Source organism: Lolium rigidum, chromosome 5 (genome assembly GCF_022539505.1).
Source record: "Lolium rigidum isolate FL_2022 chromosome 5, APGP_CSIRO_Lrig_0.1, whole genome shotgun sequence".
In the NCBI taxonomy this organism is placed as follows: Eukaryota; Viridiplantae; Streptophyta; class Magnoliopsida; order Poales; family Poaceae; genus Lolium; species Lolium rigidum.
The window spans coordinates 269,394,470-269,417,273 of record NC_061512.1 but is presented as its reverse complement, the minus strand read 5'-3'; the positions used below and the strand labels follow the sequence as shown (position 1 = coordinate 269,417,273).

The following is a 22,804-nucleotide window of genomic DNA, read 5'->3' as shown; positions in this document are numbered from 1 at the left end:
CAGATGTTGTTTGGTATAGGTTGTATGGGGTGGGACGTGCTAGGTCCAAATTTTACACAAACGTCCTTAAGAAGAAAAATAAAAAGCAATTGGGTCCTTATTATTCAACACCACCGTACTGTGGAGGCTTGCCATAGCTGCGCGTCTGCGCCTGGCGGCGCATCGAGCCAAGGCATCCTGCATGTGCATCGAGGCTGCGTCTCTTCGCCGGACGCGGTGTGTCCTGGAGGTGCGTACAGCCTGCGCATCGGGCGCCATGTCCAGGATGAAGCTCGTCCTGGCGCCGGCCTTTGGACCTGCTCCTTCTCAACCGACGGAGAGAAGGACAAGAGTGAGGCGGCGACGCGATCCCTTGCTCCCGCAAGGCTGGCGGGAGGGAGCGGCACCGACCCTTGGTTCTACAGCTGCAAGGGCGGCAGGAGGGAGGCAGCACCGGCCCTTGGTTCTGCTCCTGCAAGGCCGACGAGAGGCTGGGGCGCGGGACAAGAGGGAGGCGGCGGCGCGGTCCCTTGCTCATGCAAGGCCGGTGGGAGGGAGGTCACGCCGGCCCTTGTTCTGCTCTGCAAGGCCGACATGAGGCTCGGGCGCAGGACGAACGCTTGCCGACGGGAGAGGAAGATGGGGGATGAAGGGAAAAGGTGGGGATGGGGGTCTGGGGATACCGCGGGGGCTCTGCTGCAGTGTTCTGCGGGTATGAGCTCGGCCTGGTGATACGTCTCAGACGTATCTATAATTTCTTATGTTCCATGCTACTTTTATGATGATACTCACATGTTTTGTACACACTTTACATCATTTATATGCGTTTTCCGGAACTAACCTATTGACGAGATGCCGAAGGGCCAGTTGCTGTTTTCTGCTGTTTTTGGTTTCAGAAATCCTAGTAAGGAAATATTCTCGGAATCGGACGAAATCAACGCCCAGCATCTTAGAATTCCACGAAGCTTCCAGAACACCCGAGAGCCACCAGGGGAGAGCCACAGGGCCACCAGACAACAGGGCGGCGCGGCCCAAGGGGGGCGTGCCCCCCTATTGTGTGGCGCCCCCGTAACCCTTCCGACTCCGCCTCTTCGCCTATTTAAAGCTCCCTGACCTAAATCTTCGATACGAAAAAGTCACGGTACGAGAAACCTTCCAGAGCCGCCGCCATCGCGAAGCCAAGATCTGGGGGACGGGAGTCTCTGTTCCGGCACGCCGCCGGGACGGGGAAGTGCCCCCGGAAGGAATCTCCACCGACACCACCGCCATCTTCATCACCGCTGCTGTCTCCCATGAGGAGGGAGTAGTTTTCCATCGAGGCTAAGGGCTGTACCGGTAGCTATGTGGTTAATCTCTCTCCTATATACTTCAATACCATGATCTCATGAGTTGCCTTACATGATTGAGATCCATATGATGAGTTTGTAATCTAGATGTCGTTATGCTATTCAAGTGTATTTTACTTATGTGATCTCCGGAGACTCCGTGTCCCACGTGTGAAAAGGTGACAGTGTGTGCACCGTGTGGGTCTCTTAGGCTATATTTCACAGAATACTTGTTCACTGAGTTATGATTTGAGTTGGATGCCTCTATGAAATTGTGGTGTGTTAGTACCTCCTATGAATTCTCAAAGTGACAGCGTGGGATGTTTATTAGTACTTGGGAATACATCTTTAAGGTTTGCCTACATGATGAATTAGTGTTCGTTATCTTGCCAGAGAGTAATTCAGAATAGCATAGTGAAGTGCTTATTTATATTCCTTTATGATTGCAATGTTGAGAGTGTCCACTAGTGAAAGTATGACCCCTAGGCCTTGTTTCCAATACTGCAAACACCGCTTACTTACTGTTCTGCTACATGTTCGTTTACTGCATCTTTACTCCTGCAATATTACCACCATCTATACCACTTGTATTTCACTATCTCTTCGCCGAACTAGTGCACATATACATCTGACAAGTGTATTAGGTGTGTTGGGGACACAAGAGACTTCTTGTATTGTGATCGCAGGGTTGCTTGAGAGGGATATCTTTGACCTCTTCCTCCCTGAGTTCGATAAACCTTTGGTGATCCATGATGGCGTGTATTTCACACGTTCGTTGGGCAACCCCAAGAGGAAGGTATGATGCGCACAGCAGCAAGTTTTCCCTCAGAAAGAAACCAAGGTTTATCGAACCAGGAGGAGCCAAGAAGCACGTTGAAGGTTGATGGCGGTGGGATGTAGTGCGGCGCAACACCGGAGATTCCGGCGCCAACGTGGAACCCGCACAACACAACCAAAGTACTTTGCCCCAACGAAACAGTGAGGTTGTCAATCTCACCGGCTTGCTGTAACAAAGGATTAACCGAATTGTGTGGAAGATGATTGTTTGCGAGAGAAAACGAGTAAAAACAAGTATTGCAGCAGATTTGTATTTCGAGTATTAAAAGAATGGACCGGGGTCCACAGTTCACTAGAGGTGTCTCTCCCATAAGATAAAATCATGTTGGGTGAAAAAATTACAGTCGGGCAATTGACAAATAGAGAGGGCATAACAATGCACATACATGTCATGATAAGTATAGTGAGATTTAATTGGGCATTACGACAAAGTACATAGACCGCCATCCAATCGCATCTATGCCTAAAAAGTCCACCTTCGAGGTTATCGTCCGAACCCCTTCCAGTATTAAGTTGCAAAGCAACAGACAATTGCATTAAGTATGGTGCGTAATGTAATCAATAACTACGTCCTCGGACATAGCATCAATGTTTTATCCCTAGTGGCAACAGCACAACACAACCTTAGAACTTTACGTCACTCGTCCCGGTGTCAATGCAGGCATGAACCCACTATCGAGCATATACTAGCATCAACTTGGCCAGAGCCTCTACTAATAACGGAGAGCATGCAAGATCATAAACAACACATATGCAATAACTTGATAATTAACATAACATGGTATTCTCTATCCATCGGATCCCGACAAACACAACATAGAGTATTACAGATAGATGATCTTGATCATGTTATGCAGCTCACAAGATCCAACAATGAAGCAAAATGAGGAGAAGACAACCATCTAGCTACTGCTATGGACCCATAGTCCAGGGGTGAACTACTCACTCATCACTCCGGAGGCGACCATGGCGGTGTAGAGTCCTCCGGGAGATGAATCCCCTCTCCGGCGAGGGTGCCGGAGGAGATCTCCGGAATCCCCCGAGATGGGATTGGCGGCGGCGGCGTCTCGGTAAGGTTTTCCGTATCGTGGATTTTCGCATCGGGGGTTTCGCGACGGGGGCTTTAAGGAGGCGGAAGGGCGGAGTCGGGGGGCTGACGAGGGGCCCACACCACAGGGCGGCGCGGGCCCCCCCTTGGCCGCGCCGCCTTGTGGTCTAGCCACCTCGTGGCCCCACTTCGTATGCTCTTCGGTCTTCTGGAAGGTTCGTGTCAAATTAGGCCCCTGGGTCTTGATTTCGTCCAATTCCGAGAATATTTTGTTACTAGGATTTCTGAAACCAAAAACAGCAGAAAACGACAACGGCACTTCGGCATCTTGTTAATAGGTTAGTTCCGGAAAATGCACGAATATGACATAAAGTGTGCATAAAACATGTAGGTATCATCAATAATATGGCATAGAACATAAGAAATTATCGATACGTCGGAGACGTATCAAGCATCCCCAAGCTTAGTTCCGCTCGTCCCGAGCAGGTAAAAACGATAACAAAGATAATTTCTGAAGTGACATGTCATCATAACCTTGATCATACTATTTGTAAACATATGTAATGAATGCAGCGATCAAAACAATGGTAATGACATGAGTAAACAAGTGAATCATAAAGCAATGACTTTTCATAAATAGTACTTAAAGACAAGCATCAATAAGTCTTGCATAAGAGTTAACTCATAAAGCAATAAATCAAAGTAAAGGTATTGAAGCAACACAAAGGAAGATTAAGTTTCAGCGGTTGCTTTCAACTTGTAACATGTATATCTCATGGATAATTGTCAACATAGAGTAATATAACAAGTACAATATGCAAGTATGTAGGAATCAATGCACAGTTCACACAAGTGTTTCCTTCTTGAGGTGGAGAGATATAGGTGAACTGACTCAACATAAAAGTAAAAAGAATGGTCCTTCAAAGAGGAAAGCATCGATTGCTATATTTGTGCTAGAGCTTTTATTTTGAAAACATGAAACAATTTTGTCAACGGTAGTAATAAAGCATATGAGTTATGTAAATTATATCTTACAAGTTGCAAGCCTCATGCATAGTATACTAATAGTGCCCGCACCTTGTCCTAATTAGCTTGGACTACCGGATCATCGCAATGCACATGTTTTAACCAAGTGTCACAATGGGGTACCTCCATGCCGCTCTGTACAAAGGTCTAAGGAGAAAGCTCGCATTTTGGATTTCTCGCTTTTGATTATTCTCAACTTAGACATCCATACCGGGACAACATGGACAACGAGATAATGGACTCCTCTTAAATGCATAAGCATGTGGCAACAATTATTATTCTCATATGAGATTGAGGATATATGTCCAAAACTGAAACTTCCACCATGAATCATGGCTTTAGTTAGCGGCCCAATGTTCTTCTCTAACAATATGCATGCTCCAACCATTAAGGTGGTAGATCTCTCTTACTTCGAGACAAGACGGACATGCATAGCAACTCACATGATATTCAACAAAGAATAGTTGATGGCGTCCCAGAAGCATGGTTATCGCACAACAAGCAACTTAATAAGAGATAAAGTGCATAAGTACATATTCAATACCACAATAGTTTTTAAGCTATTTGTCCCATGAGCTATATATTGTAAAGGCGAATGATGGAATTTTAAAGGTAGCACTCAAGCAATTTACTTTGGAATGGTGGAGAAATACCATGTAGTAGGTAGGTATGGTGGACACAAATGGCATAGTGGTTGGCTCAAGTATTTTGGATGCATGAGAAGTATTCCCTCTCGATACAAGGTTTAGGCTAGCAAGGTTATTTGAAACAAACACAAGGATGGACGGTACAGCAAAACTCACATAAAAGACATATTGTAAACATTATAAGATTCTACACCATCTTCCTTGTTGTTCAAAACTCAATACTAGATGTTATCTAGACTCTAGAGAAACCAAATATGCAAACCAAATTAGCAAGCTCTAAGTATTTCTTCATTAATGGGTGCAAAGTATATGATGCAAGAGCTTAAACATGAGCACAACAATTGCCAAGTATCAAATTATCCAAGACATTTTAGAGTTACTACATGTAGTATTTTCCAATTCCAACCATATAACAATTTAACGAAGAAGAAACTTCGCCATGAATACTATGAGTAGAGCCTAAGGACATACTTGTACATATGCTACAGCGGAGCGTGTCTCTCTCCCATAAAGTGAATGCTAGGATCCATTTTATTCAAACAAAAAAAAAACAAAAACAAACCGACGCTCCAAGCAAAGTGCATAAGATGTGACGGAATAAAAATATAGTTTCAGGGGAGGAACCTGATAATGTTGTCGATGAAGAATGGGATGCCTTGGGCATCCCCAAGCTTAGACGCTTGAGTCTTCTTAGAATATGCAGGGGTGAACCACCGGGGCATCCCCAAGCTTAGAGCTTTCACTCTCCTTGATCATATTGCATCATACTCCTCTCTTGATCCTTGAAAACTTCCTCCACACCAAACTTGAAACAACTCATTAGAGGGTTAGTGCATAATAAAAATTCACATGTTCAGAGGTGACACAATCATTCTTAACACTTCTGGACATTGCATAAAGATACTTGGACATTAATGGATCAAAGAAATTCATCCAACATAGCAAAAGAGGCAATGCGAAATAAAAGGCAGAATCTGTCAAAACAGAACAGTCCGTAAAGATGGATTTTATTAGGCCACCAGACTTGCTCAAATGAAAATTCTCAAATTGAATGAAAGTTGCGTACATATCTGAGGATCATGCACGTAAATTGGCTTAATTTTCTGAGCTACCTACGAGGGAGGTAGACCCAGATTCGTGACAGCAAAGAAATCTGGAACTGCGCAGTAATCCAAATCTAGTACTTACTTTACTATCAAAGACTTTACTTGGCACAACAAAACATAAAACTAAGATAAGGAGAGGTTGCTACAGTAGTAAACAACTTCCAAGACTCAAATATAAAACAAAGTGCTGTAGCAAAATAACACATGGATTATCTCCCAAGAAGTTCTTTCTTTATAGCCATTAGGATGGGCTCAGCAGTTTTAATGATGCACTCGCAAGAAATAGTATTTGAAGCAAAAGAGAGCATCAAGAGGCAAATTCAAAACACATTTAAGTCTAAAATGCTTCCTATGCATAGGAATCTTGTAAATAAACAAGTTCATGAAGAGCAAAGTAACAAGCATAGGAAGATAAAACAAGTGTAGCTTCAAAAATTTCAGCACATAGAGAGGTGTTTTAGTAACATGAAAATTTCTACAACCATATTTTCCTCTCTCATAATAATTTTCAGTAGCATCATGAGCAAACTCAACAATGTAACTATCACATAAAGCATTCTTATCATGAGTCTCATGCATAAAGTTATTACTCTCCACGTAAGCATAATCAATTTTATTAGTTGTAGTGGGAGCAAATTCAACAAAGTGGCTATCATCATATATAGGAGGCATATTGTAATCATAAAAGAAAATTTTCTCCTCAATGCTTGGGGTACTAAAAAGATCCTGCTCATCGAGCCAGCTTCCCCAAGCTTAGAATTTTCCATAGCATTAGCAACAATGGTGTTCAAAGCATCCATAGTAATAGCATTCCCATTAGCATGCATATAAAGTTCCATGGGTTTTTTAATTCTCTCTTCAAACACATCATGTCCTAATTCAAGATAAAGTTTATAAAGATCTCTCATATTTTTGTTGTTTTCCATTATGCTTAACTAGTGAAATAAAGACATGCATGATATTAAGTAAATTAAAACAAGTAACTAATTTTTTTGTGTTTTTGATATAGAGTGCAAGACAGTAAATAAAGTAAAGCTAGCAACTAATTTTTTTGTGTTTTGATATAATGCAGCAAACAAAGTAGTAAATAAAAATAAAGCAAGACAAAAACAAAGTAAAGAGATTGAGAAGTGGAGACTCCCCTTGCAGCATGTCTTGATCTCCCCGGCAACGGCGCCAGAAAATATGCTTGATGGCGTGTATTTCACACGTTCGTTGGGCAACCCCAAGAGGAAGGTATGATGCGCACAGCAGCAAGTTTTCCCTCAGAAAGAAACCAAGGTTTATCGAACCGGGAGGAGCCAAGAAGCACGTTGAAGGTTGATGGCGGCGGGATGTAGTGCGGCGCAACACCGGAGATTCCGGCGCCAACGTGGAACCTGCACAACACAACCAAAGTACTTTGCCCCAACGAAACAGTGAGGTTGTCAATCTCACCGGCTTGCTGTAACAAAGGATTAACCGAATTGTGTGGAAGATGATTGTTTGCGAGAGAAAACGGTAAAAACAAGTATTGCAGCGAGATTTGTATTTCGGTATTAAAAGAATGGACCGGGGTCCACAGTTCACTAGAGGTGTCTCTCCCATAAGATAAAAGCATGTTGGGTGAACAAATTACGGTCGGGCAATTGACAAATAGAGAGGGCATAACAATGCACATACATGTCATGATAAGTATAGTGAGATTTAATTGGGCATTACGACAAAGTACATAGACCGCCATCCAACTGCATCTATGCCTAAAAAGTCCACCTTCAGGTTATCGTCCGAACCCCTTCCAGTATTAAGTTGCAAAGCAATAGAAAATTGCATTAAGTATGGTGCGTAATGTAATCAATAACTACGTCCTCGGACATAGCATCAATGTTTTATCCCTAGTGGCAACAGCACAACACAACCTTAGAACTTTCTTCACTCGTCCCAGGTGTCAATGCGGGCATGAACCCACTATCGAGCATAAATACTCCCTCTTGGAGTTACTAGCATCAACTTGGCCAGAGCCTCTACTAATAACGGAGAGCATGCAAGATCATAAACAACACATATGCAATAACTTGATAATTAACATAACATGGTATTCTCTATCCATCGGATCCCGACAAACACAACATAGAGTATTACGGATAGATGATCTTGATCATGTTAGGCAGCTCACAAGATCCAACAATGAAGCACAATGAGGAGAAGACAACCATCTAGCTACTGCTATGGACCCATAGTCCAGGGGTGAACTACTCACTCATCACTCCGGAGGCGACCATGGCGGTGTAGAGTCCTCCGGGAGATGAATCCCCTCTCCGGCAGGGTGCCGGAGGAGATCTCCGAATCCCCCGAGATGGGATTGGCGGCGGCGGCGTCTCGGTAGGTTTTCCGTATCGTGGTTTTTCGCATCGGGGGTTTCGCGACGGAGGCTTTAAGTAGGCGGAAGGGCGAGTCGGGGGCGACGAGGGGCCCACACCACGGGGCGGCGCGGCCCCCTTGGCTGCGCCGCCTTGTGGTCTGGCCACCTCGTGGCCCCACTTCGTATGCTCTTCGGTCTTCTGGAAGGTTCGTGGCAAAATAGGCCCCTGGGTCTTGATTTCGTCCAATTCCGAGAATATTTCGTTACTAGGATTTACGAAACCAAAAACGACAGAAAACAAGAATCGGCACTTCGGCATCTTGTTAATAGGTTAGTTCCAGAAAATGCACGAATATGACATAAAGTGTGCATAAAACATGTAGGTATCATCAATAATATGGCATAGAACATAAGAAATTATCGATACGTCGGAGACGTATCAATCCACTTAAGGGAAACTTGCTGTTGTTCTACAAACCTCTGCTCTTGGAGGCCCAACACTGTCTACAAGAATAGAAGCACCCGTAGACATCAAGCACTTTTATGGCGCCGTTGCCGGGGAGGAAAGGTAAAAGGCACTCATACTCCGGTCCCAGGTAACTAAGTACTTTTCTGGCGCCGTTGTGTGAGTGTTCGAAGCTATTTCCTTTAGATCCTGCAATTGCATCTTTTTGTTTCTTGTTAAACACTAGTAAGGCATAATGTAAAACATCTGTGAGCTTTTTATACTATTTCCTGAGTCAAGACATGAATGGTTTAATGTGAAAATTAAAAGATCTATGGAACCTTATTTGCATGCTAGTAGCAATGATATTAGTATGAACGCTTTGAACACCATTGTTGCTAATGATATGGAAAATTCTAAGCTTGGGGAAGTTGGTTTTGATGAGCATGACATTTTTAGTCCCCCAAGCATTGAGGAGAAAATTTTCTTTGATGATACTTTGCCTCCTATTTATGATGATTATAATGATAGTGGTCTTTTGGTGCCGCCTACTATGGAAAGTAAAGTTATTTATGATGATACTATACCTCCTATATTTGATGATGAGAATAATAATGATAGCTACTTTGTTGAATTTGCTCCCACTACAACTAATAAAATTGATTATGCTTATGTGGAGAGTAATAATTTTATGCATGAGACTCATGATAAGAATGCTTTATGTGATAGTTATATTGTTGAATTTGTTCGTGATGCTACTGAAAGTTATTATGAGAGAGGAAAATGTGGTTGTAGAAATTTGCATGATACTAAAACACCTCTCTATATGCTTAAAATTTTAAAGTTACTCTTGTTTTACCTTTCTATGCTTGTCACTTTGCTCCTCATGAATTTATTTGTGTACAAGATTCCTTTTCATAGGAAGTGGGTTAGGCTTAAATTTGTTTCATACTTGCTTCTTGATGCTCTCTTTTGCTTCAACTCTTATTTCTTGGGAGTGCATCATTAAAACTGCTGAGCCCATCTTAATGGCTATAAAGAAAGCACTTCTTGGGAGATAACCCATGTTTTTATTTTACTACAGTAATTTTGTTTTATATTTGTGTCTTGGAAGTTGTTATTACTCTAGCAACCTCTCCTTATCTTTATTTTATTGCATTGTTGTGCCAAGTAAAGTCTTTGATAGTAAAGTCAATACTAGATTTGGATTACTGCGCAGAAACAGATTTCTTGCTGTCACGAATTTGGGCAGGGTTCTCTGTAGGTAACTCAGAAAAATCTGCCAATTTACGTGCGTGATCCTCAGATATGTACGAGGCAACTTTCATTCAATTTGGGCATTTTCATCTCAGCAAGTCTGGTGCCTCTAAAAAATTCGTCTTTACGGACTGTTCTGTTTTGACAGATTCTGCCTTTTATTTCGCATTGCTTCTTTTGCTATGTTGGATGGATTTCTTTGTTCCATTAACTTCCAGTAGCTTTGTGCAATGTCCAGAAGTGTTAAGAATGATTGTGTCACCTCTGAACATGTGAATTTTTGATTATGCACTAACCCTCTAATGAGTTTGTTTTGAGTTTGGTGTGGAGGAAGTTTTCAAGGGTCAAGAGAGGAGGATGATACAATATGATCAAGAAGAGTGAAAAGCCTAAGCTTGGGGATGCCCCCGTGGTTCATCCCTGCATATTTAAAGAAGACTCAAGCATCTAAGCTTGGGGATGCCCAAGGCATCCTCTTCTTCATCGACAACTTATCAGGTCACCTCTAGTGAAACTATATTTTTATTCCGTCACATGTTATGTACTTTACTTGGAGCGTCTGTGTGCTTTTATTTTCGTTTTGTTCTTTTCATTCTCTGAATAAATTCATGCTTGTGTGGGAGAGAGACACGCTCCGCTGTTTCATATGAACACTGGTGTTCTTAGTTCTATCTTTAATGTTCATGGCGGAGTTGAAAACCGCTTCGTTAATTGCTATTTGGTTGGAAACAGAAAATGCTGCATGTGGTAAAATTGGTATAATGTCTTGAATAATTTGATACTTTGTAATTGTTGTGCTCATATAGATCATGTTTAAGCTCTTGCATCATGTACTTTGCACCTATTAATGAAGAACTACATAGAGCTTGTTAAAATTTGGTTTGCATGATTGGTTTCTCTAGAGTCTAGATATTTTCTAGTTAAGGTGTTTGAACAACAAGGAGACGATGTAAAGTCTTATAATGCTTACAATATGTTCATATGTGAGTCTTTGCTGCACCGTTTTATACTTGAGTTTGCTTCAAACAACCTTGCTAGCCTAGCCTTGTATTGAGAGGAATTCTTCTCGTGCATCCAAATCCTTGAGCCAAAAACCATGCCATTTGTGTCCACCATACCTACCTACCACATGGTATTTCTCTGCCATTCCAAAGTACATTACTTGAGTGCTACCTTTAAACTTCTATTCTTTGCCTTTGCAATATATAGCTCATGGGAAAATAGCCTTAAAAACTTTTGTGGTGAAGAATATGTACTTATGTGTCTTATTTCTTAATAAGTTGCTTGTTGAGCGGTAACCATGTTTCTGGGGACGCCGTCAACTTTTACCTTTGTTGAATATCATGTGAGTTGCTATGCATGTTCGTCTTGTACGAAGTAAGGGCGGTTTTCATGATCAAATGGTTTGAGTATGCATATTGTTAGAGAAGAACATTGGGCCGCTAACTAAAGCCATGAATCATGGTGGAAGTTTCAGTTTGGACAACTAATCCTCAATCTCTTATGAGAATGTTATCTGCTGTTGAATGCTTATGCATTAAAGAGGAGTCCATTATCTGTTTTCTATGTTGTCCCGGTATGGATGTCTAAGTTGAGAATAATCAAAAAGCGAGAAATCCAATGCGAGCTTTCTCCTTAGACCTTTGTACATGCGGCATAGAGGTACCCCTTTGTGACACTTGGTTGAAACATATGCTATGCAATGATAATCCATGTTAATCCAAGCTAATTAGGACAAGGTGCGAGCACTATTGGTATACTATGCATGAGGCTTGCAACTTATAAGATATCTTATACATAACTCATATGCTTTATTACTACCGTTGAGAAAATTGTTTCTTGTTTTCAAAATGAAAAGCTCTAGCACAAAAATAGTAATCCATGCTTCCCTCTGCGAAGGGCCCATCTTCCACTTTACTGTTGAGTCAGTTTACCTATTCTTTCTATCTTAGAAGCAAACACTTGTGTAAACTGTGTGCATTGATTCCTACATGTTTACCTATTGCACTTGTTATATTGCTTTATGAGATATACATGTTACAAGTTGAAAGCAATTGCTGAAACTTATATCTTCCTTTGTGTTGCTTCAATGCCTTCTACTTTGAATTTATTGCTTTATGAGTAACTCTTATGCAAGTCTTATTGATGCTTGTCTTGAAAGTACTATTCATGAAAAGTCTTTGCTATATGATTCATTTGTTTACTCATTGTCTTCATCATTGCTTCGAATCGCTGCATTCATCTCATATGCTTTACAATAGTATTGATCAAGATTATGATAGCATGTCACTTCAGAAATTATCCTTGTTATCGTTTACCTACTCGAGGGCGAGTAGGAACTAAGCTTGGGGATGCTTGATACGTCTCAAATGTATCTATAATTTCTTATGTTCCATGCTACTTTTATGATGATACTCACATGTTTTATACACACTTATATGTCATTTATATGCGTTTTCGGAACTAACCTATTGACGAGATGCCGAAGGGCCGGTTCGCTGTTTTACTGCTGTTTTTGGTTTCAGAAATCCTAGTAAGGAAATATTCTCGGAATCGGACGAAATCAACGCCCGACATCTTAGAATTCCACGAAGCTTCCGGAACACCGAGAGCCACCGGAGGAGAGCCACGGGGCCACCGGACAACAGGGCGGCGCGGCCCAAGGGGCGCGCCCCTATTGTGTGGCGCCCCCGTAACCCTTCCGACTCCGCCTCTTCGCCTATTTAAAGCTCCCTGACCTAAATCTTCGATACGAAAAAGCCACGGTACGAGAAATCTTCCAGAGCCGCCGCCATCGCGAAGCCAAGATCTGGGGGATAGGAGTCTCTGTTCTGGCACGCCGTCGGGATGGGGAAGTGCCCCCGGAAGGCATCTCCATCGACACCACCGCCATCTTCATCACCGCTGATGTCTCCCATGAGGAGGGAGTAGTTCTCCATCGAGGCTAAGGGCTGTACCGATACCTATGTGGTTAATCTCTCTCCTATGTACTTCAATACCATGATCTCATGAGCTGCCTTACATGATTGAGATCCATATGATGAGTTTGTAATCTAGATGTCGTTATGCTATTCAAGTGGATTTTACTTATGTGATCTCCGGAGACTCCTTGTCCCACGTGTGTAAAGGTGACAGTGTGTGCACCGTGTGGGTCTCTTAGGCTATATTTCACAGAATACTTGTTAACTGAGTTATGATTTGAGTTGGATGTCTCTATGAAATTGTGGTGTGTTAGTACCTCCTATGAATGCTCAAAGTGACAGCGTGGGGTGTTTATTAGTACTTGGGAATACATCTTTAAGGTTTGCCTACATGATGAATTAGTGTTCGTTATCTTGCGAGAGAGTAATTCAGAATAGCATAGTGAAGTGCTTATTTATATTCCTTTATGATTGCAATGTTGAGAGTGTCCACTAGTGAAAGTATGATCCCTAGGCCTTGTTTTCAATACTGCAAACACCGCTTACTTACTGTTCTGCTACATGTTCGTTTACTGCATCTTTACTTCCTGCAACATTACCACCATCTATACCACTTGTATTTCACTATCTCTTCGCCGAACTAGTGCACCTATACATCTGACAAGTGTATTAGGTGTGTAGGGGACACAAGAGACTTCTTGTATTGTGATCGCAGGGTTGCTTGAGAGGGATATCTTTGACCTCTTCCTCCCTGAGTTCGATAAACCTTGGGTGATCCACTTAAGGGAAACTTGCTGCAGTTCTACAAACCTCTGCTCTTGGAGGCCCAACACTGTCTACAAGAATAGAAGCACCCGTAGACATCACCTGGCTGGGTTGGGAAGCTGGATTTGAGCTTCTCATCCAGGCCTGGCTGGGTTGGGAAGCTGGATTTGAGCTTCTCATCCGGGCCTGGCTGAGAGGTGTTTTTGGTATGACTTGGGCACTACTGAGTTGAGCCGACCCAGGCTAACAAACAAGAAATAGTAGATTCGGCTAGGTTGAGATGAGACTTTCTGAGATGAGCCGGGCTACCAAACACACCCTTAATTATATAATGCAGATGAGTATGCAATGGATGTGCGTTGACCGACGCAATGACGAGTTCATTGAGGGAATGTGTTGTTTTCTCCGTGTGGCTGAGGAAAACAAAGAGGAAGGTTTTCTGTGTTGTTCATGTGTTGTCTATCGAAATCAGAAATATTACTCTCGCACAACAACCCTTCACGCCCACCTGCTTCAGTCCGGTTTCATGCCCACCTATAATTGGGGGACCAATCACGGAGAAAGAGGGGTTATGATGGAAGACAACGAAGAAGAGGAGGATGCCAACTATCCTATGTTCCCTTAATACGGTGATACTGCAACGGGGGAAGAAGAAGATCGAGAGGCATCATATGAGCCTTCTTATGATCTTGGTCAGGCCATTGCTGATGCAAAGAGAGACTGCAAAACTGAAATGGAGAGGTTGAAGTTCGAGCAGATGTTAGAGCATCACAACAAATTATTGTACCCAACTTTTGAAGATGGCCAGAAAAAGCTGGGTAGAACACCGAAATTGTTGCAATGGAAGGCAGAGAACGGTGTGACTAACTCAGGATTTGAAAAGTTGCTGAAAATATTGAAGAAGCAGCTTCCAAGGGGTAACGAATTTCTCGCCAGTACGTACGAAGCGAAGAAGGTTATCTACCCTCTAAGATTAGAGTTGCCTAAGATACATGCATGCATTAATGAATGCATCCTCTACCGCGGCGAGGAGTAGGAGAATTTGGATGCATGCACGGTATGCACTGCATTGCGGTATAAGATCAGATAAGATGACCCTGATGATGTTGAGGGTGAGCGTCCAAGGAAGAGAGTTCCTGCCAATGTGATATGGTATGCTCCTATAATACAACGTGGAGGGTCTTTAGTCCAGGTCGTAATGCAACCGGGACTAGGGGGGCTCTAGTTCAGCATTGACAGACCCAGAAGGCCAACCGAGACTAAAGGCCCTCTCGTACCGGTGCAAAAGGCCTTTTCCACTAGTGATGGTGGATTACTTTTGTTTTCAACGTTGCTACATAAGGAAACGGTATTATTTTCTTCAGCTGAAAGAGACAACGGATGAGTAGTAGGTATATCTTTCTAAATATACCATAAAAGAATGTAATAGTATTCTTTCCAGGTGAAAGAACCAACGTACCGTGGAGCAAGTATATTTTTTCGATACCGTAATAGAACACAAATTATTTTCCACGGGTAAAATAGAGGCACAAGTGTAGCATTTTACCTGAAGTATCATTCAAAAATTATGCACTCCTGAAGAATTACGAGCGGATAATTACTATCCAGAACTATGGTTTAGGTTGAAAATTCGTGTAAAAAATACCACCCATTGGAAAGTAACCATAAAAATTACTATTAGGTCGTTAATGACCCGTTTCATAGTTGACATCCACAAATTGTTAAATATCAAAATTTCTATCGAGATCTACCGCGGCGAGGAGTATGAGAATTTGAATGCATGCCCGGTATGCACTGCATTGCGGTATAAAATCAGATGAGACAACCCTGGTGATGTTGAGGGCGAGCGTCCAAGGAAAAGGGTTCCTACCAAGGTGATATGGTATGCTCTTATAATACAACGTGGCTAGTCGTAATTCAACCGGAACAAAAACGGGGGCCTCTAGTCCTGCATTGATAGACCAGGAAGGCCAACCGGGACTAAAGGCCCTCTCATACCAGTGCAAAAGGCCTTTTCCCCTAGTGATGGTGGATTACTTTTGTTTCCAACGTTGCTACATAAGGAAACGGTATTATTTTCTTTAGCTGAAAGAGGTAGCGTGTGATAGAGTAAGTATATCTATCTAAATATACCGTAAAAGAATATAATAGTATTCTTGCAAGGTGAAAGAGCCAACGAACGGTGGAGTAAGTATATTTTTCGATGCCGTAATAGAACACAAATTATTTTCCACGGGTAAAAGAGGAGCGCAAGTGTAGCATTCTTCCTGAAGTATCAATCAAAAATTATGCACTCCTAAAGAATGACGGGTGGTAATTACTATCTAGAACCACGATTTAGGTTGAACATTTGTGTAAAAAATAACATCCATTGGAAAGTAACCATCAAAGAATTACTACTATTAGGTCATTAATGACCCATTTCGTAGTTGACATCGGCAAATTGTTAAATATCAAAATTTCTACCGAGATCTTACTTTTGGGAAAAATATTGGTAGTTACTGCCTCGTGAAAAATTGCTAATAGAAATACGGCTAAAGTTAAAATTACCATGTTGGTGTGCCGATAAGAAATTATTGTCGCAGAATTATGTGGTATCAACTAATTAATATTATGTCGTTAACATAGTTAATGATATGTTTCATAGTTGACACAGTAAAAAACTTTTGATGTTGAAGATTTATACCGAGAAATATTTTTTTAGAAATATAGGTATTTACCGCCTCGCAAAAAATACTGCTTAATAATAAACACGATAAACTACAACAGAAACTGAATATTTCTATGGATGGTTTACTGTGAAAAATTACCTTCGAAATCCTTAAAAATATATTGTTGGAAATTGTTTAAAATAAATCCAAAAGGAGGTCAAACAAAACGGAAATTCAATTCGGCTCTCGGGTGCGTTCGCCCTCTACCAGAAAATCATATTCAAGTGTCGTATTTTTTTTACAAAAAGATCTATATGTACATCTCCAAAATATACGTGTGTCGTCAAGTTTCATGAAAAACCAATTTTTTTGTGATATATGTATAGAAGAGAAAATTTATCTTGTAAAAAGAATTATTTTAGCACTAAGTTTTGTCTTTTTTACACATGTGGCAATTCGATTTTTTATGAAACAACTCTGTGAGTGTCTGAAGATGTACGCGCGGAATTTTCATTTCATTTTAAAAAAAATTCATAATTTGTGTAAAATGCATTTCAAAATAGAGGAAGCATATACTTTCATGTTCCAATACACCACTCCCTGAAACGGAAAATGAAGACAGTACGAGTGAACAACAAACCCTTCTGGGAGCAGCAAAAGGCTCCAGCTTATATATATAGTATTTATTTATTTATCTTAAATTCAAAACATGTGTAAAATGCATTTCAAAATAGAGGGATTATATGCTCCTATGTTCTAAAACACCACTTCCTGAAACAGAAAATGAAGATGGTGCGAGTAAACAACAAACCCTTCTGGGAGCAGCAAAAGGCTCCAGGTTTATATATAGTATTATATTTTTATATGCTAAAAACGAAAAAAAAAAGAAGATATGTTTCTATGAGCACACTTTCTAGATCTTAGCATAATAGGTATTCGTTAGTTTCATAAAATTTAAACTAAAAATTGCGTACATAGATCTTTTGTGTGGATACTTACTGATACAAATTTTTGAAAAAATAAAATGGTCATTTGTTAATTTTTTTTTGACAAACTACAATACGCTACATTACAAGTTTCGGCACTTTGGCCTATTTCTCAAAGCTTTCGATGCGACACAAGTATGATATAAGTTAGGGGCATGTCACAAGAGACTTTCCTGTGCAAATCTGAACTGCACCACGGCCGAGATCTTGAAAATATGTGTGACTCGGTACTTAAAATCCGCTCTAGTGTTTAAACCATGCTCAGATTTCGATCGGTATACTTAGAATCCTCTTGACCGCAGTCGAATGTGCAGTCGTAGCTTGCTCTGTCTGTACATGTCATATGTCAACCTGTCCCTGTTGCTTCGTCGCCGGCCAGGCAAGCACAGCGACCAATCGACCAGCCATCCGGAGGGTACCGCACCTTCCAAAGTTGACCCGATTTCCTATCTGGCACTGGCGGTATCGTTGACTTGGTTTTCTTTAGAACGATATCAGAAGGACGGAATGAGAACTCTGAACCGTCGTGGATAGCTTACCTAGTGATAATGGACTCTGCAACAATAAGATCAGTCGAATGGATTATGGATGTACAGTTTATATTGTAAATATTCTGGAGTATATTGTAGTTGGACATTAGGTGTGCAAGCTTGCTACATCTTAACTAATTGATTCTTCGATCTTCGTAATCAATTTAACTTGTCAAATGCATACGCGCGCGCTGAGCATGATTGATCGATACTCCAAAGATGGTGCCGCAGGAGTGCAATTCCACAATGTCTCGTTGCTAACATAGCTGTGATAGTAGACTCTGCAAATAAGACCAGCTGGAACGGATTTGCAATTTACGTTGTAATAAATATTCCAGAGTACTATATTGTAGTTGAACCAAAGGTGTGCTCAAGGTGTGGGAGAGTTTGTTAATTCCCAGCTAACGGATTCTTCGTTGTAATCAATTTTCATTTTCAAATGGATACGCGCTGAGCATGATTGATAGAACAAAGATGGTAGTGAAGGAATGCAATTCCACAATGTCGTTGCTAACATAGATGTGTCAAACCACACAAGGTAAGTTGTGCTGAAATATGTTTTTTTTCGATAGTGGATATTTGACCGATAGGCTACGGCGTCTCTAGAATTCCATTTCTGAGAAGCAAATGGATCGATGATGGCTGCTGATTATTTCTTACTTATTGGCTGCTGAGTACGCTCATTTCTTACTAAGTTGTTCCCGTCGAATTTTTTGAAACGAGTATCTAGAACCTGCAAGTTCAAACACACTGAAGTGAAAAGATAGAGCAAAATCACCTCTAATGATCACCCAACCTATGGTTGGTGATAGGGGTTCTCTATGCATATTATTTGGACATTCTCTACATGATTGTTTAAGTGTGCTAAATTAAGTAGCGCTAGGAAACTAGATAGGTATACTGAATGGAAATTAAGAGAGATGAATCGGAAAAATAGCTTGAGCGATCTTCCCTCTTGGTCTGCCTCTGCTGCTGTATAAATGGAAGCTACGGATATGGCTCGGAGGCAGCAGTAGCATTACACTACACATCTCCACCCATCTCCCTCCATTGCCAGCATATTGCTAGAATAGCTAGCTAGGATGGTGCAAGATGAGTTGACGGTGCGGCGGGGCACGCCATCACTGGTGGCGCCTGCGCGGGAGACGCCGCGGGAGAGTAAGCCACTGTCGGACCTCGACGACCAGAACTGCATGCGGATCTACCTCGTCGGGATCTACGCCTTCCGTGGCAACGCATCCAAGCAAGGCGTCGACCCGGCGGTGGTGGTGCGGGGCGCGCTAGCGGAGGCGCTGGTGCACTACTACCCTCTGGCCGGCCGTCTTCGCGAGGAGGCTGGACGGAAGCTGGTGGTTGACTGCGCCGGACAGGGCGTGGCCTTCGTGGAGGCCGACGCCAACATGGCGCTGGACGACCTCGGCGAGGTGCGGTACCCGCCGTTCCCGCGCTCCGAGGAGTTCGTCTACGACGACCACGTCTACATGGCCAACTTGCCGCCGGGCCTGCTGCTGCCCGAGATCATCGGCCAGCCCCTGCTGTACGTCCAGGTAACACGGTTCACGTGCGGAGGCTTCATCGTCGGCACCCGGACCTGCCACTGCCTCACCGACGGCTCCGGCGTGGCGCAGTTCCTCAAGTCCGTCGGCGAGCTCGCTCGCGGCGCCGACTCGCCGAGCGTGCCGCCCGTCTGGTCCAGGGACATATTCAACGCGCGGGAGCCGCCATGCCCTTCCTTCCCGCACCCCGAGTTCCAGGAGCCGGCCGGCGGGGACGACCGGCTAATGTACACACCACCGCACGAGCTGGAACGCGTCGAGTTCTCCTTCGGGCCCGAGGCTATCGCCGCGCTGCACAGCCGGGCCGCGCCGGGGAAGAAGGTATCCCGGTTCGACCTGGTGGCGGCCTGCCTCTGGCGAAGCCGCACGGCGGCGCTGGGCTACGCTCCGGGTGACGAAGTGCGGTGCGGGATGCCGGTGGACGCGCGCGGCAAGCGACCGGCTGCCTTCGGCCGCGAGATCCCAAAGGGCTTCTACGGCAACGCGATCGCGTGCACGGTGGCGTGCTGCACCGCCGAGGAACTGTGCGGCCGCGACCTGGGCTACGCGGTGGGGCTCATCAGGGAGGCCAAGGCGACGGTCACCTACGCATACATGCAGTCCCTAGCCGACCGGATGGTGCTGGAGGGCCGCCCCGTGCCCGAGGCCAAGCGCACCTTCACCGTGTCGGACCTCAGCAATGGCGGCCTGGACGACGTCGACTTCGGGTGGGGGAATGCCGTCTACGGCGGGCCCCCCATGAACGCCCTCTACCAATTGCCCGGCGGCGCCACCTTCTTCCGGCGCCGCAAGAACGGCAGCGGCGAGGAGGAGACGTACGGGGCCATCTACCTCCCAAAAGACTGTGTAGCAAGGTACATGAAGGAGGTCGAGGCCCTCACCACCACCATCACCAAGCTGCCCACCCAGACCGCCTTGCGTGCCCGCTATTAATCCCTAAACCCCTAAACCCGGAGACCGGAGCAATTATCTACTGGTTAATCACAACTCAGTACGGCCGCTTACGGGGATCCGCCATCATCGACCTACTACCGCCATTATATGGCTTACTATATCTCTCTAAAAAATAATTTGCTTACTGTTCGATTTTATTTTCCATTATTTGCCTAATTAAGGCGAATACAAATATAATGCTTGTCTTTAAATCCTTTCCGAAGAGTGTGTAATGTTGTGTTGTAATAGTAACACTTGCTGTAATCTTTCAAACAATAAGTTTCTTACTGTTCACAAGTATGTTGTCTCCTATAATTTTACCTTTGCAAAGAAGTCCATTCACTCGCATTCTTACGTTTGGATAATTTCAGTCATGCTCCTACTCTCTCAGTTTTTCATTACCATATGTTCTGGGTTCGTGAATGTCAAAATCTGTAAAATTTAGAGGTACATCTTGCAACCCGGGAGCAGTTTAGTCCCACATGTTGCAAATGTGACGAAAGCAGTCCCAGAACTTGCAACCCGGGTGCAGATTAGTCAAAAGTGGAAGAATTCGAGAGAATTTGAATGATTTTGGAAAGATTTGACCGCGTGGGGTCAGTTGGGCAACAAAATATACAGTCTTAGTTTAAGTTGTAGCAACGGAGACCGACGACCCGCGTCATGTGCCTTCTGCTTTTGTGACTTGCGCATCTAACTGAACCAATTCCTGAAGTGCCTGTAGCCTTTAGGAGGAAGACTTGTAAAGATCCCAGGATCCCACATAGTTCATAGGGTCAGATTTCTGAAGTTCAGTTGTCTTCTACTGTATTTAGAGCGTCAATCAGGCTGAGAAGCGATTGGAGCTTTTTCTGTAGCTGGTTGATGGCACATCTCGGCATGCAGGAACGTACACATCTATACCAGATCCCAACTTTCAGAAATTAAAAGATTTCACAAACTTTATTGCGTGAGATCAGAGATGAATAATATCAAATATGGAATCGGATGCCTACATATGCCTGAACTTTGCTCAAGACTGTTGCAAACTCTGAATTAAAGGGATTTGACAAAAAAAAAATGAGTCAGTTCGCAAATGAGTAATGACAGCTGTGCAGACATATGAAATGGCTGACATAGCTATTCATAGCAAGTGATTAAATCTTTCCAAACTGTCAACGATGATTTTATATAATGAATACTGTGTGTACCTTAAAATGATTTAAACATAGGAGCGAACTATCAGACACTTGCAGTTAAATCTTAATTAATTAAGTAAAATTGAGATAAGGTATTTCAAATAGGCGAAAATAGCCTAAAATAACTAAAATTTCAAAATATAAGGAAAATAGCCATAATATAGAGTTTACATTTTGAGGAAATTAGATAGTCATAATTTTGCATGATTTTGCTTCTACATGCTTATAAAAAAATCCATTTTAGCAGTTAGAAACTGGAAAATGATTTATTTGTACACAAAATCTGGAAACTGCATCTTGCAATATTCGTTAACATTCCAAGATGCACCATTGTGCAATTTATCCGTTAAAACATCTATCACATATGGTCTACATCACAGATCTTTTTTACAAACACCATGTGCAATCCATCAGATGAAATTCCCAAACTTTGGCGTTAAGAAAATGAAAACATATTTTTAAAATATAATTTTAAAATTACTTTGACACTATTGTGTAGAATGATGTGATTCTTCTTTCTGCAAAAATGGACCCATCATGGCGAAAATTATCTTTTGGTGCATCACACACAATTTTATTTTAAAACCGCCACCGACATCGCGGACCCTTTTTCAACAAAAAAAACGTGTGAGATTTTTTTCTTTGTACATCACATACCATTTTTTAGGAAAAAGTGTGTGCAATGCATCACAGGAAATGCCCCCTTTTGGCATTTCGAAATGGAAAATTATTTTTGTACTTTGACACTATTGTTTAATAAGTAAAAGACTACTTTGTGGGGAAAAAATGGACCAATTATGATGGAAATATTTTTATGATTCATTGCACGGATTTATTGTTTTAAAACCTTGTGTGATTACTCCTATATCGTACACCTTGGTAAAACTGCGTGATTGCATCGCATGCGGTTTTATTTTTTCATACGGGATTCTCGTGCAATGACCTGGAGATTCGTAATTCCTCAAAAAAAAAAAACTTCGAAGTAATTGAACTTCTAGTTTTGTCAAATCGAGCTTATAGAAAAATATATCAGCATCAACTTAGTTTTGTCTTAAAGAAAACACCGTTGGGCCTCCTCAATTGAAGATGGAACTACTAAAGTTGGTTTAGAATCCACTGAATCGCAAGGAAGCCCAATGAGAGAGCCTAATCGCTGCCCTGTTAATGTCGGGCCAAACAATGGGTTTCAACAACAGGGCGGGCAGCTCATCTTAATCCGCACACACATGCTCTTTCCATGGAAAGCCCAATTCGCTTGACAAGTTCCTGCACT

The 22,804-nt window shown here is 42.6% G+C and overlaps 2 protein-coding genes across 2 annotated transcripts; both read left to right on the top strand.

Moving 5' to 3' along the window:
• The first annotated feature begins 18,946 nt into the window (after window positions 1-18,946).
• Window positions 18,947-19,815, top strand: LOC124657679 (benzyl alcohol O-benzoyltransferase-like). The gene is made up of 2 exons (XM_047196193.1): window positions 18,947-19,741; window positions 19,783-19,815. The coding sequence occupies exons 1-2, from the start codon at window positions 18,947-18,949 to the stop codon at window positions 19,813-19,815; spliced, it is 828 nt and encodes a 275-aa protein (XP_047052149.1).
• A 16-nt stretch (window positions 19,816-19,831) lies between these two features.
• On the top strand, window positions 19,832-20,353 carry LOC124657678 (benzyl alcohol O-benzoyltransferase-like). The gene has a single exon (XM_047196191.1). The coding sequence runs from the start codon at window positions 19,832-19,834 to the stop codon at window positions 20,351-20,353; it is 522 nt and encodes a 173-aa protein (XP_047052147.1).
• Window positions 20,354-22,804: the final 2,451 nt, after the last annotated feature.

Coding starts and splice junctions, on each gene's coding strand:
- LOC124657679 (XM_047196193.1), top strand. CDS start 18,947: ATGGTGCAAGATGAGTTGACGGTGCGGCGGGGCACGCCATCACTGGTG. Junction 19,742..19,782: donor GGGCCGCGCCGGGGAAGAAG/GTATCCCGGTTC, acceptor CCTCTGGCGAAG/CCGCACGGCGGCGCTGGGCT.
- LOC124657678 (XM_047196191.1), top strand. CDS start 19,832: ATGCCGGTGGACGCGCGCGGCAAGCGACCGGCTGCCTTCGGCCGCGAG.